The sequence below is a fragment of the Anguilla rostrata genome, chromosome 2 (genome assembly GCF_018555375.3).
Source record: "Anguilla rostrata isolate EN2019 chromosome 2, ASM1855537v3, whole genome shotgun sequence".
NCBI classification, from domain to species: Eukaryota; Metazoa; Chordata; class Actinopteri; order Anguilliformes; family Anguillidae; genus Anguilla; species Anguilla rostrata.
In genome coordinates this window covers 73,645,876-73,662,235 of record NC_057934.1, presented here as the reverse complement: position 1 = coordinate 73,662,235, position 16,360 = coordinate 73,645,876, and the positions used below count along the sequence as shown (strand labels likewise).

General features: G+C 50.5%; 1 protein-coding gene across 1 annotated transcript; it reads right to left on the bottom strand.

Annotated features, from left to right (window-relative positions):
• Positions 1 to 585: 585 nt before the first annotated feature.
• On the bottom strand, positions 586 to 14,589 carry gpr142 (G protein-coupled receptor 142). Its single transcript, XM_064324385.1, has 4 exons — positions 14,119 to 14,589; positions 13,376 to 13,485; positions 4,128 to 4,285; positions 586 to 2,320 (listed from the first exon to the last, which is right to left on the bottom strand). The coding sequence occupies exons 3-4, from the start codon at positions 4,261 to 4,263 to the stop codon at positions 1,347 to 1,349; spliced, it is 1,110 nt and encodes a 369-aa protein (XP_064180455.1). The 5' UTR covers positions 4,264 to 4,285; positions 13,376 to 13,485; positions 14,119 to 14,589; the 3' UTR covers positions 586 to 1,346.
• Positions 14,590 to 16,360: the final 1,771 nt, after the last annotated feature.

The following is a 16,360-nucleotide window of genomic DNA, read 5'->3' as shown; positions in this document are numbered from 1 at the left end:
GCCTACCTTAGAAATGGGCAGACATTTTCTCAAACAACTTAATTTGTTTGTCCTTCCAGAATTTGTTTAGCCAATCTTATTTAATCAAAGTTATATTGACAGACATGGGTATCTGTGATTGGCTGCTTAGGAAAATGCTTTTTGTTGTGTATTAGGTGTGTGTGTCCAGTGGAGGAAGTGAGTTTAAACCCACCTTCCGTCTGTCACTGAAGGGTAACCTGAAATGTGTTACCAGTGATTAAGGGGATGTGTGTGTGCTGGTAAAGTAATGAGGGGGTGTGTGTGTGCTGGTAAAGTAATGAGGGGGTGTGTGTGTGCTGGTAAAGTAATGAGGGGGTGTGTGTGTGCTGGTAAAGTAATGAGGGGGTGTGTGTGTGCTGGTAAAGTAATGAGGGTGTGTGTGTGTGCTGGTAAAGTAATGAGGGGTGTGTGGTGCTGGTAAAGATGAGGGGTGTGTGTGCTGGTAAAGTAATGAGGGTGTGTGTGCTGGTAAGTAATGAGGGTGTGTGTGTCTGGTAAGTAATGAGGGGTGTGTGTGTGCTGTAAAGTAATGAGGGTGTGTGTGCTGGTAAGTAATGAGGTGTGTGTGTGCTGAAAGTAATGAGGGGGTGTGTGTGTGCTGGTAAAGTAATGAGGGGGTGTGTGTGTGCTGGTAAAGTAATGAGGGGGTGTGTGTTTGCTGGTAAAATAATGAGTAAAGTAATGAGGTGATTTAAGATTTTACTGAAAGTCACTGATTTTCAAAGGCATCACTTTAATGATAAAGGGGGCGGAGCTACCGGTACAGCTCAGGTGTGAAGGCTGGTGATAGGCTTAGGATGGGCCTCCTTTATGACATGGAACAGTGGAATACTGAGGAAACATTCACATTATTAATATTTCATATTAGAGAGATAACACACATGTGCCTGTACCAGCACTGCTGGAGCAGAACAGAGCAGTCTGTAAAGAGTGCATACATATGCATGTCTGTGTGTCTCTGTGTATGTACATGTACATATGCATGCACACACACATGCACATAATTAATGCATCACAAATATCCAGGCAGGTCACTCCGTTCACGGAAATAAAAGTGCAGAGTTCTGGCCTTTATAAATCAATATGAATGCACAGACACAAAAATCATATTTTCTGGTCTCAGTCTCCAAAAACAACAAAATAAATTATATTAGATACTAATCTTTAAATAAAACAGAATAACACCCCCCCCACCCCCTCCCATTGGAGCTGCTCCCTGAGGGGAACAGTAATGAGGAGTGATTGGTCTGTGTGTTGCCCTGGCAACAGAGGCACCCCGGGGTTATGGGACAGAAGTGCCTGGAGGGGGCGGGCCTGGGGGCAGGTCACATGGTCATACTGGCCCGGCGGAGGGGCGGAGTTGGGGAGGCTTGGGGGTGCGGGCGCTTAGCCCCGCTCGACAGCGAGGAGGAGGAGTGGGCGTGGCCGGGGGGGGGCTGGGGGTGCGGGGCGTGGCCGGGGCGGGGCGGCCGCGCCTGCAGGAGCAGCACGTCGCGCACGGCCGCACGGAACGGCTGGCTGGTGAAGCAGTACAGGAAGAAGTTGACGGCGGTGTTGAGCATGGCCAGCATGTTGGCCAGGTCGTAGGCCAGGTGCACCCGCCAGTCGCTGCGCACCGACGCCCTGTGCAGGTGGTACAGAACCACGCCCGTGCGCGGGGCCCACAGCACGCAGAAGCAGGAGGTGACCGCCAGCAGCGTGGCCGTGGTCTTACCCAGCCGGCGCGGGGCCGAGGGGGCGGGGCTGTCCCCCTGACCCCGCCCCCGCCCCCCGCCCCGCCCCCAGCCCCGCCCGCTCAGCCGCAGGACGATGAGGGAGTTGAGCACCAGGAAGATGGCGCAGGGCAGGAAGTAGATGATGGTGACGTGGGTCCAGATCAGCGCCCCGTCTCGCGCCGTGGGGGCCCCGCCCTCCCGCCACAGATCCGTCCACCAGAAGAAGGGCACGCCGGAGACCAGCGCCAGCCCGAACACGGCCGCCACCACGCGCCGCGCCCGGCCCGGGTAGCTGATGCGCCGGTGCTGCAGCGGGTAGCACAGCGCCACGTAGCGGTCCACCGTCAGCGGCACCGCCGTCCACACCGCCGCGTGATTGGCCGCGAACTCCAGCACGCTGACGGAGTGCAGCAGCAGCGCCGGAACCTTCCGGTGGAACACGGCCGTCTCCAGCAGGAAGCCCACGAAGATGATGAAGAGCTGCGTGAGGATGTCGGCCCCCGTCAGCGCCAGCAGGTACACGTACAGCACCTTCTTACTGCGGGAGGCCAGCCGCCACAACGCCACCGCCGTCAGCACGTTCACTGGGGGGGGGAGGGGGGGCAGAGAGAGGGGGAGAGACAGGGGGAGGAGGGGAGGGGGAGAGGGGGAGGGCAGAGAGAGAGGGGGAGACGGGGAGAGAGAGAGGGGGAGAGGGGAGGGGGAGAGAAAGAGGGGGAGAGGGGGAGGGCAGAGAGAGAGGGGGAGACGGGGGAGGGGGAGGGGGAGAGGGGAGGGCAGAGAGAGAGGGGGAGGGGGAGAGAGAGAGGGGGAGAGGGGAGGGGGAGAGAAGAGGGGAGAGGGGAGGGCAGAGAGAGAGGGGGAGACGGGGGAGGGGGGAGGGCGAGAGAGAGGGGGAGAGGGGGGGAGAGAGAGGGGGGAGAGAGGGGGGGGGGGCAGAGAGAGGGGAGACGGGGGAGGAGGGAGAAGAGAGAGGGGGAGGAGGGGGAGAGGGGGGGGAGAGGGAGGGGGAGAGAGGAGGGGGAGAGAGGGGGAGGGGAGAGAGGGGGGAGAGGGGGGGGAGGGGGAGAGAAGAGAGAGGGGGGAGGGGGGGGAGAGGAGGGGAGAGAGAGAGGGGCGGGAGAGGGGGAGAGGGGAGAGGGGAGGGGGAGGGGAGAGGAGAGGGGAGAGAGGAGGGGAGAAAAGGGGAGAGGGGGAGGGGAGAGGGGGAGAGAGAGGGGGAGGGGAGAGGGGAGAGAGGGGGGGAGAGAGAGGAGGGGGGAGGGAAGGGGGAGAGAGAGAGAAAGAGGGGGGTGAGAGTGAGGGGGGGAACAGAGAGAGGGAGAAAGAGGAGAGAGGAGAGGGGAGGGGGAGAGAAAGCGAAACCGACAGAGTAAGAGCGTGAGAGAGAAAAAGACGGAAACACTTTGACCATTGACATCTGTTAATACACCATGTCACCTAAAAAAAGCTAATTTGCACCAGACACAGAGAAATAAAGAAAGAGGGAGAGAAAGGGGGAAGGTGGGGGGACTGAGAGACAGAGAGGGGGAGGGAGAGATTCCCAAAAATAAAACAGAAATATATTTATGGGAGTGAAATACTTCCTCCCCAATTCCTTAAAATGTGCTGAGTCAGAACTGATGCTAAGCATTTTTGTCATCTTTTTCAGCTCATAATATTTTACAGTGTAAACCAGTACAGACCCCCCCCTGTGGGGGGGGGCTGTTTGTCATTTGCGCAGTGGTGTGCCCTCCAGACAATTCATTATTGATCTTCTCATGTGACTGGGACTTACAGTAAAGGAGCGCTCCAAAAGACAATACATGTGCACACATACACACACACGCATACAAATGCACACACACACGCAGACAAATGCACACACACACGCAGACAAATGCACACACACACGCATACAAATGCACACACACACGCAGACAAATGCACACACATACGCATACAAATGCACACACACACGCATACAAATGCACACACACACGCAGACAAATGCACACACACACGCATACAAATGCACACACACACGCATACAAATGCACACACACGCAGACAAATGTACACACACACGAAGACAAATGCACACACACACGCAGACAGATGTACACACACACGCAGACAAATGCACACACACACGCAGACAGATGCACACACGCACACACGCAGGCACGCACACTCTCTCTCTCACACACACACACACACTCTCTCTCTCCTCTTTCTCTCTCTCTCACAGACTCTCACACACACACACACACACACACACACACACAGACACTCACACGCACACACACACACAGACACTCACACGCACACACACACGCACAGGGCCTGAATGTCCTGCTGTTGAAAGATGCAGTCAGGTTTTAGAGTGACTGAAGGTGCAGGATGCTGTACCTGGTACTCCCACACACAGGAGGGCGCTGTAGTAGATGATGGGGATGAACCCCAGGACGCACTCAGACTTCTGGGGGTCCCTGGTGCTCTGGCTGCCCACGGTGTCGGGCTCTGTGGTGTTGGGCCAGGAGATCATCACAGCTGTGATTCACCTGTGTCTGGAGACAGTATGCAGTATGTATCTACACTCAACATCCTACACCCTACACTCTCACATACTACACCCTGTACCCTACACACTCACACCCTATACCCTATACACTCAAAATCCTCTACCCTACACCCTACACACTCAACTATACCCTATACCCTACACCCTACACACTCACACACTATACCCTAGAACCCACACCTACACCCTATACCCTATACACTCAAACACTACACCCTACAGCCAAATTTTACACTGTACACCCTAAACCATGCACACTTAAACACTTCACCCTACACACTCAAACCCTAGAATGTTGTCCCAGGGCCGCATGCCCCATACTTATACAGCACCGAGAGCTTGGCACTTTTCAGGGTTCCCCACAGAAATAACCACAACAGCCACAGACACTCAGCCCTTAAAAACATTACATTCTGTACATTCTCACCCCATTTCTACAGCCAGAATTCACAAACAACTTTACATGCCCACACAGTAAAGCCCCAATCTAAGGGGATTTTGTGTTTTTTCATTCTTCTTTTTCCTGCATAAAAACATTGAATACACATGTAATATTCGGCATGTGTAGAAGTGCACTTGTTTAAAAGAACAAGACTTTGCAGCCCTGGCATCTATTTCATGTGTAGCTCACCGGGCAGGGCATGTACCTACAGGACTTTTGGACAAGTCACAGACCCGGGTTCAAATCCCCCCTCGGACTCAAGCTAACCTCTAACTCATTACACTGGCTTGCTGGGTAACTAAAAATATAACATTTAAACTATTGCTTTTGCGTATGTATAATCTTTGGGGTTAACTTTATTTCAGAAATCCAAATTAAATACACCCACATTTGCGCAATTCTGTTTTCGGCATTTTGCCCGAGTTTAACATTAGCTACCTCGCTAACGAGACGACAGCGACATAACATTAGTACAGATGGCTCCCAGATTAAGCGTCAAAATGTATGTTGCGTCCAGTAGGTAACGCTACCAGTCATATAGAAACTGACGCAAGATAATGACTCCTTCCTACACCCTCAAACCTTACACCCTAACTCTATACCGTACACAGCATTCCAACACGGAATCCCAATGTGGCCCATGTGCTCACAGTTACCCAAAGTCCTTAGCCCAGGTGTAGCACAGGCAGACTGTGCTCAGACATTCCCCTGCCCTCTCTGTAGCTACCTGCCCTCTTTGCCAAGGTTCCAGCCACTGGACATTACACATCCACCAAATGAAATGAGGCTTTGCCTGTAACACCCTTGGACAGGAATCAAAGCTCATTAAATCAAATATAAGCCTTAGAGGTCTATATTAACCTTAGAGGTCTCTCGGGGAAAAGCACATCAATCACTGAGAAAGTGATTAATAATATACTTGCTTGGCTGTCGCTTATGCAAGCTGGGTTGTACAGTGAGAATATTCACATTATTCTTGCATCAATTTATTGACCCCCTGTTTACTGAACCCCAATATAGACACACATTTACTGACCACAGATTACCCACACCCATTACCGACACACATTTACTGACCACAGAGTACCCACACCCATTACCGACACACATTTACTGACCACAGTTTACCCACACCCATTACCGACACACATTTACTGACCACAGTTTACCCACTCCCCATTACTGACACACATTCACTGACCACAGAGTACCTACCCCCATTGCAGACACACATTTACTGACCACTGTTTACCCACCCCCATTACTGACACACTTTGACTGACCACAGTTTACCCACCCCCATTACTGACACACTTTTACTGACCACAAATTACCCACCCCCCCATTACCGACACACATTTACTGACCACAGTTTACCCACTCCCCATTACTGACACACATTCACTGACCACAGATTACCTACCCTCATTACAGACACACATTTACTGACCACTGTTTACCCACCCCCATTACTGACACACTTTGACTGACCACAGTTTACCCACCCCATTACTGACACACTTTTACTGACCACAAATTACCCACCCCCATTACAGACACACATTTACTGACCACAGTTTACCCACCCCACATTACTGACGCACTTTAATTGACCAGTTTTCCCACCCCCATTACTGACACACTTTAATTGACCACAGATTACCCATCCCCCATTGCTGACACACTTTTACTGACCACAGATTATCCACCCCCATTACAGACACACATTTACTGATCACAGTTTACCCACCCCCATTACTGACACACATTTACTGACCACAGTTTTCCCACCCCCATTACTGAGACACTTTTACTGACCACAGTTTACCCACCCCCCATTACAGACACACATTTACTGACCACAAATTACCCACCCCCTTAGCAGCAGGTGATTGGCTGGTTTATAACAGATGGGGAGAAAGAGAGAAATCAGCTTCTCTTTTCTTAGGTCCCCCTCTCCCCATTCACCTGGATGTTTCTCAAAGGGAGTGTTTGAGTGTTTTTCTCCCTCTCGCTGTCTCCGCCTGGTGGAGAGCAGTACACAGAGCACAAACACAGGGCCCAGGGGGGGCAGGGATATTAACTGCTCTTAATGGTCCTGTCAGTTTAGCAGCTAAAGAAGACAAATGACCGGGAGCAGAATGCAGCTATGAAGGACATACACACACACACACACACAGGCACACACCCCCACACACACACACACACACACAGGCACACACACACACACATTCTCTTACTCTCTCTATCACACACACACACAAACACACACACACATTCTCTCTCTCTCTCACACCCACACACACATTCTCTTTCTCTCTCACACACACACACAAACACACACACACATTCTCTCTCACTCTCACACACATACACACATTCTCTCTCATTCTCTCTCTCTCTCTCTCTCTCTCACACACACACACACACACACACACACACAGTCTCACTCTCACACACACATGCCGCACATTTAGCTGATTTATGGCCCATAATGCACTTTGTCTTGCTGCATTGAGCATTTTTGCTTAGCTGTGATGATTCATGCTACTCAAACATCACAGAAGAGTCATGAACACCACTGAGATTTTACACCCCTAACAGACTCATCTCACACCCCTACAGACTCACCTCACACCCCTACAGACTCATCTCACGCCCCTACAGACTCACACCCTTACAGACTCATCTCACACCCCTACAGACTCATCTCACACCCCTACAGACTCATCTCATGCCCCTACAGACTCACACTCCGACAGACTCATCTCACACCCCTACAGACTTACCTCACACCCTTACAGACTCATCTCACACCCCTACAGACTCATCTCACACTCCTACAGACTCATCTCACACCCCTACAGACTTACCTCACACCCTTACAGACTCATCTCACACCCCTACAGACTCATCTCACACCCCTACACTCATCTTACACTCCTACAGACTCACACCCTTACAGACTCATACCCTTACAGTCATCTCACACCCCTACAGACTCACACCCTTACAGACTCATCTCACACCCCTACACTCATCTCACACTCCTACAGACTTATCTCACGCCCCTACAGACTCATCTCACGCCCCTACAGACTCATCTCACACCCCTAACAGACTCATCTCACGCCCCTACAGACTCATCTCACACCCCTAACAGACTCATCTCACACCCCTACAGACTCATACCCCTACAGACTCATCTCACACCCCTAACAGACTCATCTCACGCCCCTACAGACTCATCTCACACCCCTAACAGACTCATCACACACCCCTAACAGGCTCATCTCACACCCCTACAGACTCATCTCACGCCCCTACAGACTCATCTCACACCCCTAACAGACTCATCTCACACCCCGAACAGACTCATCTCACACCCCTACAGACTCACATCCTAACAGACTCATCTCACACCCCTAACAGGCTCATACCCCTAACAGACTCATCACACACCCCTAACAGACTCATCACACGCCCCTAACAGACTCATCTCACACCCCTAACAGACTCATCTCACACCCCTACAGACTCACACCCCTAACAGACTCATCACACACCCCTAACAGACTCATCTCACACCCCTACAGACTCACGCCCTAACAGACTCATCTCACACCCCTAACAGGCCCATACCCATACAGACTCATCACACACCCCTAATAGACTCATCTCACACCCTAACAGACTCATCTCACACCCCTAACAAGCTCATACCCATACAGACTCATCACACACCCCTAATAGACTCATCTCACACCCCTACAGACTCACACCCCTAACAGACTCATCACACACCCCTAACAGACTCATCTCACACCCCTACAGACTCACACCCTAACAGACTCATCTCACACCCCTAACAGGCCCATACCCATACAGACTCATCTCACACCCCGAACAGACTCATCTCACACCCCTACAGACTCACACCCTAACAGACTCATCTCACACCCCTAACAGGCCCATACCCATACAGACTCATCTCACACCCCGAACAGACTCATCTCACACCCCTACAGACTCACACCCTAACAGACTCATCTCACACCCCTAACAGGCTCATACCCCTAACAGACTCATCACACACCCCTAACAGACTCATCACACGCCCCTAACAGACTCATCTCACACCCCTAACAGACTCATCTCACACCCCTACAGACTCACACCCCTAACAGACTCATCACACACCCCTAACAGACTCATCTCACACCCCTACAGACTCACACCCTAACAGACTCATCTCACACCCCTAACAGGCCCATACCCATACAGACTCATCACACACCCCTAATAGACTCATCTCACACCCCTACAGACTCACACCCTAACAGACTCATCTCACACCCCTAACAGGCTCATACCCATACAGACTCATCACACACCCCTAATAGACTCATCTCACACCCCTACAGACTCACACCCTAACAGACTCATCTCACACCCCTAACAGCAAAAAAAAAACAGCATTAAGATCCAGTAACACTAGGATTGAAATTTTGCCGGAATCAGTGTTCATGGGAATGTCGTTTAGAACCTTAATAAGAGCAGTTTCAGTGCTCTGATGGGGTCGAAAACCTGATTGGAATGTGTCTAAGAAACTATTTGAGGTTAGAAAGTTGTTAAGTTTTTGGTAGACAACTTTTTCAATTATTTTACTTATGATGGGTAGATTTGATACAGGCCTGTAGTTGCTAATTACAGAGACGTCCAGGCTACTCTTTTTTAGTAGAGGCTTAATAACTGCAGTTTTCAGGGCCTTTGGAAAAATGCCTGATAGCAGGGAGCTGTTAACTATTTGCAGTAAGTCTGTCGCCAAGCAGCTATAAACATTTTTAAGGAAGCTCATTGGCAGGGTGTCAAGGCAGCATTTTGATGGCTTAAGATGTTGTACAGTTTCCTCAAGAGTTTTGCAGTCAATGGCATTAAACTGGTCATGTTTGTCAAGTTACTTTTGTATGAATGCAGTGGTGACATTTCTGTTTGATGTGGAACTATTGATAGTTTGTCTAATGTTTTGAATTTTATCCTTAAAGAAGGAGGCAAACCCATTGCATTTATCAGCAGATAGGAGTTCAGGAGCTATTTGTGCCGGGGGGCTGGTCAGCCTATCAACAGTGGCAAATAGAGTGCGTGCATTATTAATGTTTTTGTTAATGATGTCAGAGAAAAATTATTGTCTAGCACTTTTCAATTCTAGATTGTAGGAATGAAGCCTCCCTTTATAGATGTCATAGTGAATGTGGAGCTTAGTTTTTCGCCATTTACGTTCAGCTTTCCGGCACTCTTTTTTCTGGATCTGTACAGTTGCAGCATTTCTCCACGGTGCTTTTTGCTTACCAGAAGTTGATTTCACCCTAACAGGAGCAATGGCATCAATAACATTTGCAATTTTAGAATTGAAATTATCTAAGAGATCATTAACAGAGGCCGAGGTAGAAGTTGGTGACAGGGAGCAGTATGTGTTGTGTTTGGTGTCTGTATAGTGGTAGTAGGGTGCAGTGTGTGTGTTTTGGCGTGTTTGGGGTGCAGTGTGTGAATAGTTTCTTGTCTGCATGGCAGTTATGGGGTCCATCATGAACTCCTGCAGTGGAACGCTCTAAATTATTCATGCTCCCTGGTTGCCCAGGGAAACGACGGCCTGCGCAAGACAGCGCTAAAGGACAGTGGCGGTATCACTCTCCAGCTCGGCCCAGCGGCTCTCCGCATCCCGGCTCACGTTTCACACCGAACCCTAACCAACCCGCCTCTCTCACACACTGCATAAAGCTCCCGACCCACCACTCTCACGCACTGTATAAAGCTCCCGACCCACCACTCTCACACACTGCATAAAGCTCCCGACCCACCACTCTCACACACTGTATAAAGCTCTCGACCCACCTCTCACACTGCATAAAGCTCTCGACCCACCTCTCACACTGTATAAAGCTCCCGACCCGCCTCTCTCACACACTGCATAAAGCTCCCGATCCACCACTCTCACACACTGCATAAAGCTCCCGACCCACCTCTCTCACACTGCATAAAGCTCCCGACCCACCTCTCACACTGCATAAAGCTCCCGACCCACCACTCTCACACACTGCATAAAGCTCCCGACCCACCACTCTCACGCACTGTATAAAGCTCCCGACCCACCACTCTCACACACTGCATAAAGCTCCCGACCCACCTCTCACACTGCATAAAGCTCCCGACCCACCACTCTCACACACTGCATAAAGCTCCCGACCCACCTCTCACACTGCATAAAGCTCCCGACCCACCACTCTCACACACTGCATAAAGCTCCCGACCCACCTCTCTCACACACTGCATAAAGCTCCCGACCCACCTCTCTCACCCACTGCATAAAGCTCCCGACCCACCTCTCTCACCCACTGCATAAAGCTCCCGACCCACCACTCTCACACATAATGCATAAAGCTCCCGACCCACCTCTCTCACACACTGCATAAAGCTCCCGACCCACCTCTCACACACTGCATAAAGCTCCCGACCCACCTCTCACACACTGCATAAAGCTCCCGACCCACCTCTCACACACTGCATAAAGCTCCCGACCCACCTCTCTCACACACTGCATAAAGCTCCCGACCCACCTCTCTCACACACTGCATAAAGCTCCCGACCCACCTCTCTCACACACTGCATAAAGCTCCCGACCCACCTCTCTCACACACTGCATAAAGCTCCCGACCCACCTCTCTCACACACTGCATAAAGCTCCCGACCCACCTCTCTCACACACTGCATAAAGCTCCCGACCCACCACTCTCACACACTGTATAAAGCTCCCGACCCACCTCTCTCACACACTGTATAAAGCTCCCGACCCACCTCTCTCACACACTGTATAAAGCTCCCGACCCACCTCTCTCACACACTGTATAAAGCTCTCGACCCACCTCTCTCACACACTGCATAAAGCTCCCGACCCACCTCTCACACACTGCATAAAAACTCCCAACCCACCTCTCTCACACACTTCATAAAGCTCCCGACCCACCTCTCTCACACACTGCATAAAGCTCCCAACCCACCTCTCTCACACACTGCATAAAGCTCCCGACCCACCTCTCTCACACACTGTATAAAGCTCCCGACCCACCTCTCTCACACTGCATGAAGCTCCCGACCCACCTCTCACACTACATAAAGCTCAAAAGATTCTGACATGTGCCGTCTCCACGGTGACCCTCACTTCCTGTACTGGGCACATTATCGTGACAGGGCCCAGGCACACATTTTCATATCTGCAGTAACCACTCAGTTTCAGTTATAAAAGCACTATGGCGGGAAAACAATACTCTCTCTCTCTCTCACACACACACACCCACACCTACACTACACATTAAACACCACACACACACACACACACACACACACACACACACACACCTACACTACACATTAAACACCACACACACACACACACACACCCACACTACACAACTACACCATTACAACACACACACACACACACCACACTACACATTAAACACCACCACACACACACACACACCCACACCTACACTACACATTAAACACCACACACACACACACACACACACCTACACTACACATTAAACACAACACACACACCCACACCTACACTACACATTAAACACCACACACACACACACACACACACACATTAAACACCACACACACACACCTCACCTACACTACCATAAACACCACAACACACACACTACACTAAACCCACACTACACACACACCACACCTACACTACACTTAACACCACCACACACCACACTACACTTAACACCAACACACACACAACACTACAACTACACATTAAACCCACATCACAGCACACCCTAACACTTAAACACACACACCACCTACACTACACTAACCCACACAACACACACAACAACTCTATCCCTAACCCTACACTAAACTCACCCTAACCCTACACTAACTCTAAACCTACACTAAACTCACTCTAACCCTACACTAACCCTATACCTACACTAAACTCACTCTAACCCTACACTAACCCTAAACTCACTCTAACCCTACACTAACCCTAAACCTACACTAAACTCACCCTAATCCTACACTAACCCTAAACCTACAATAAACTCACTCTAACCCCAACTAAACTCACCAGCATCAGATTGCTCACTCAGAGAAGAAATTCAGGTAAGCCTGTGTAGGTGAGAGCATGCACATGTGACAGTGTTAGCAGTTGAGAGACTGTGCACAGCTAAGTGTTCACAGGTGAGAGTGCACAGGTCAGAGCGTGCACAGGTGAGAGTGTGCGTTGGTGTGTGCACAGGTGAGAGTGTCCATTGGTGTGTGCACAGGTCACTGTGTGCACAGGTGAAAGTGCAAAGGTCAGAGAGTGCACAGGTGAGAGTGTGCGTTGGTGTGTGCACAGGTCACTGTGTGCACAGGTGAAAGTGCAAAGGTCAGAGCGTACACAGGTGAGAGTGTGCGTTGGTGTGTGCACAGGTCACTGTGTGCACAGGTGAAAGTGCAAAGGTCAGAGCATGCACAGATGAGAGTGTGCGTTGGTGTGTGCACAGGTTACTGTGTGCACAGGTGAGAGTGCACAGGTCAGAGCGTGCACAGGTGAGAGTGCTTTCTTACCTTCATGGGCAATGTGTCCAAGGGTTTGTTGAGCTCCGCATGATAAGTTGTAGAGCCATAAAGAACAGGACATCAGAGACTCCCACACCACACAGCAAAAACCCTGCGTTCTGAGTGAAACAAGAAGAGAGCACATCACTACACTCTGTACAAGACTGAGAGAGAGCATCACTACACATCACTACTCACTGAGAGAACACATCACTACTCACTGAGAGAAGACATCACTACTCACTGAGAGAAGACATCACTACTCACTGAGAGAACACATCACTACTCACTGAGAGAACACATCACTACTCACTGAGAGAACACATCACTACTCACTGAGAAAACACATCACTACTCACTGAGAGAGAACACATCACTACACTCTGTACAAGACTGACAGAGAACACATCACTACACTGTACAAGACTGAGAGAGAGCATCACTACACATCACTACTCACTGAGAGAACACATCACTACACTCTGTACAAGACTGACAGAGAACACATCACTACACTCTGTACAAGACTGACAGAGAACACATCACTACTCACTGAGAGAACACATCACTACACTCTGTACAAGACTGACAGAGAACACATCACTACTCTCTGTACAAGACTGACAGAGAACACATCACTACACTCTGTACAACACTGAGAGAGAACACATCACTACTCACTGAGAGAACACATCACTACTCACTGAGAGAACACATCACTACTTACTGAGCGAGAACACACCACTACTTACTGAGAGAGAGCACATTACTGCAATCCACACAAGACTGACAGAGAACACATCACTACAATCCACACAAGACTGAGAGAGAACACATCACTACTCACTGAGAGAACACATCACTACTCACTGAGAGAACACATCACTACTTACTGAGAGAGAACCCACCACTACTTACTGAGAGAGAGCACATTACTGCAATCCACACAAGACTGAGAGAGAACACATCACTACAATCCACACAAGACTGAGAGAGAACACATCACTACTCACTGGGAGAGCACACATCACTACTCTCTGTGCGAGACAGAGAGAGACGAAGAGGAGAGGGAGGGAGAGAGGGAGGAGACTGGGAGGAAGAGAGCGAGAGAGGGAGGGGACTGGGAGGAAGGGAGGGAGTGAGGGAGGGGATAAGAGAAGGAGCGAATCAGGGATTGATTCAGAGATGGAGACAGGTAAATATGAGAGGGTATATGAGAGGTGGCGGGGAGTGGGGGAGAGAGTAGCAAGAGAGATGGAGAGAAAGAGATTCATAGAGGAGGTGAAAGAGAGAAAGAGCGATTAAGGAGGGAGGCCGCGCGATGGCTGACCTGGTGTGCACAGGTCAGAGGAGAACAGGCTGTCTGCAGCGGCTGGGTTTCCATTGGCTGTGATCGGAATGCAGATTAGCGTTTAAATATAGAAGCACAGTGCCATGCAGCCCCCCACCCCACCCCTCCCCCCAGGGCCCGCAGCCCCCCCATCCCCCCACACCTCCCCACCCCCTCAGCCTGAGGTACAGGCAGAGAGAGGCTAACCTGAGGTACAGACAGAGAGGAAACAGGCTGAGGTACAGACAGATGGAATAGCCTGAGGTACAGACAGAGAGGAAACAGGCTGGGGTACAGACAGATGGAATAGCCTGAGGTACAGACAGAGAGGAAACAGGCTGGGGTACAGACAGATGGAATAGCCTGAGGTACAGACAGAGAGGAAACAGGCTGAGGTACAGACAGATGGAATAGCCTGAGGTACAAACAGAGAGGGAACAGGCTGAGGTACAGACAGAGAGAGGCTAACCTGAGGTACAGACAGAGAGGGAACAGGCTGAAGTACAGACAGAGAGGGAACAGTCTGAGGTACAGACAGAGAGGGAACAGCCTGCGGTACAGACAGAGAGGGAATAGCCTGAGGTACAGGCAGAGAGGGAACAGGCTGAAGAACAGACAGAGAGGGAACAGGCTGAAGAACAGACAGAGAGGGAACAGTCTGAGGTACAGACAGAGAGGAAACAGTCTGAGGTACAGACAGAGAGGGAACAGCCTGCAGTACAGATAGAAAGGGAACAGCCTGAGATACAGACAGAGAGGAAACAGGCTGAGGTACAGACAGAGAAGGAACAGCCTGAGATACAGAGAGGAAATAGCCTGAAGTACAGACAGAGAGGAAACAGCCTGATGTACAGACAGAGAGGGAGGGAACAGCCTGAGGTACAGACAGAGAGGGAACAGCCTGAGGTGCAGACAGAGAGGTAACAGCCTGAGGTACAGACAGAGAGGGAACAGCCTGAGGTACAGACAGAGAGGGAACAGCATGAGGTACAGACAGAGAGAGGCTAACCTGAGGTACAGACAGAGAGGGAACAGCCAGAGGTACAGACAGAGAGGGAACAGCCTGAGGTACAGACAGAGAGGGAACAGGCTGAAGTACAAACAGAGAGGGAGCAGGCTGAGGTGCAGACCGAGAGGGAATAGCCTGAGGTACAGACAGAGAGGAAACAGCCTGAGGTACAGACAGAGGGAAAAGCAGTGTATAGTGGGGTCTTGACGATGGTTCTCCTAAAGGGCCTAACCTGTTGAATGCCTGACACTTTGGCCTTGCACCACCTTGATCGGTCGGGCGGATAATGAACTCAGCCAAAATCAATCACAATCAATCAATCAGAGGCCTGGGGGTGAGGACTGGGCTGAGACTGATTATACCCCCACAGGCTCTATGCTGAGGTTAATTATCCCAGCATGCACTTTGCTGAAGTTAATTATATCTCAGCATGTACTGTGCTGAGGTTAATTATCCCAGCCTGCACTGTGCTGAGGTGTATTACCCCTACATGCACTGTGCTGAGGCGGATTATCCCAGAATGCACTGTGCTGAGGTGTATTACCCCAGCATGCACTGTGCTGAGGTGGATTATCCCAGCATGCACTGTGCTGAGGTTCATTATCCCAGCATGCACTGTGCTGAGGTTTACTATCCCAGCATGCACTGTGCTGAG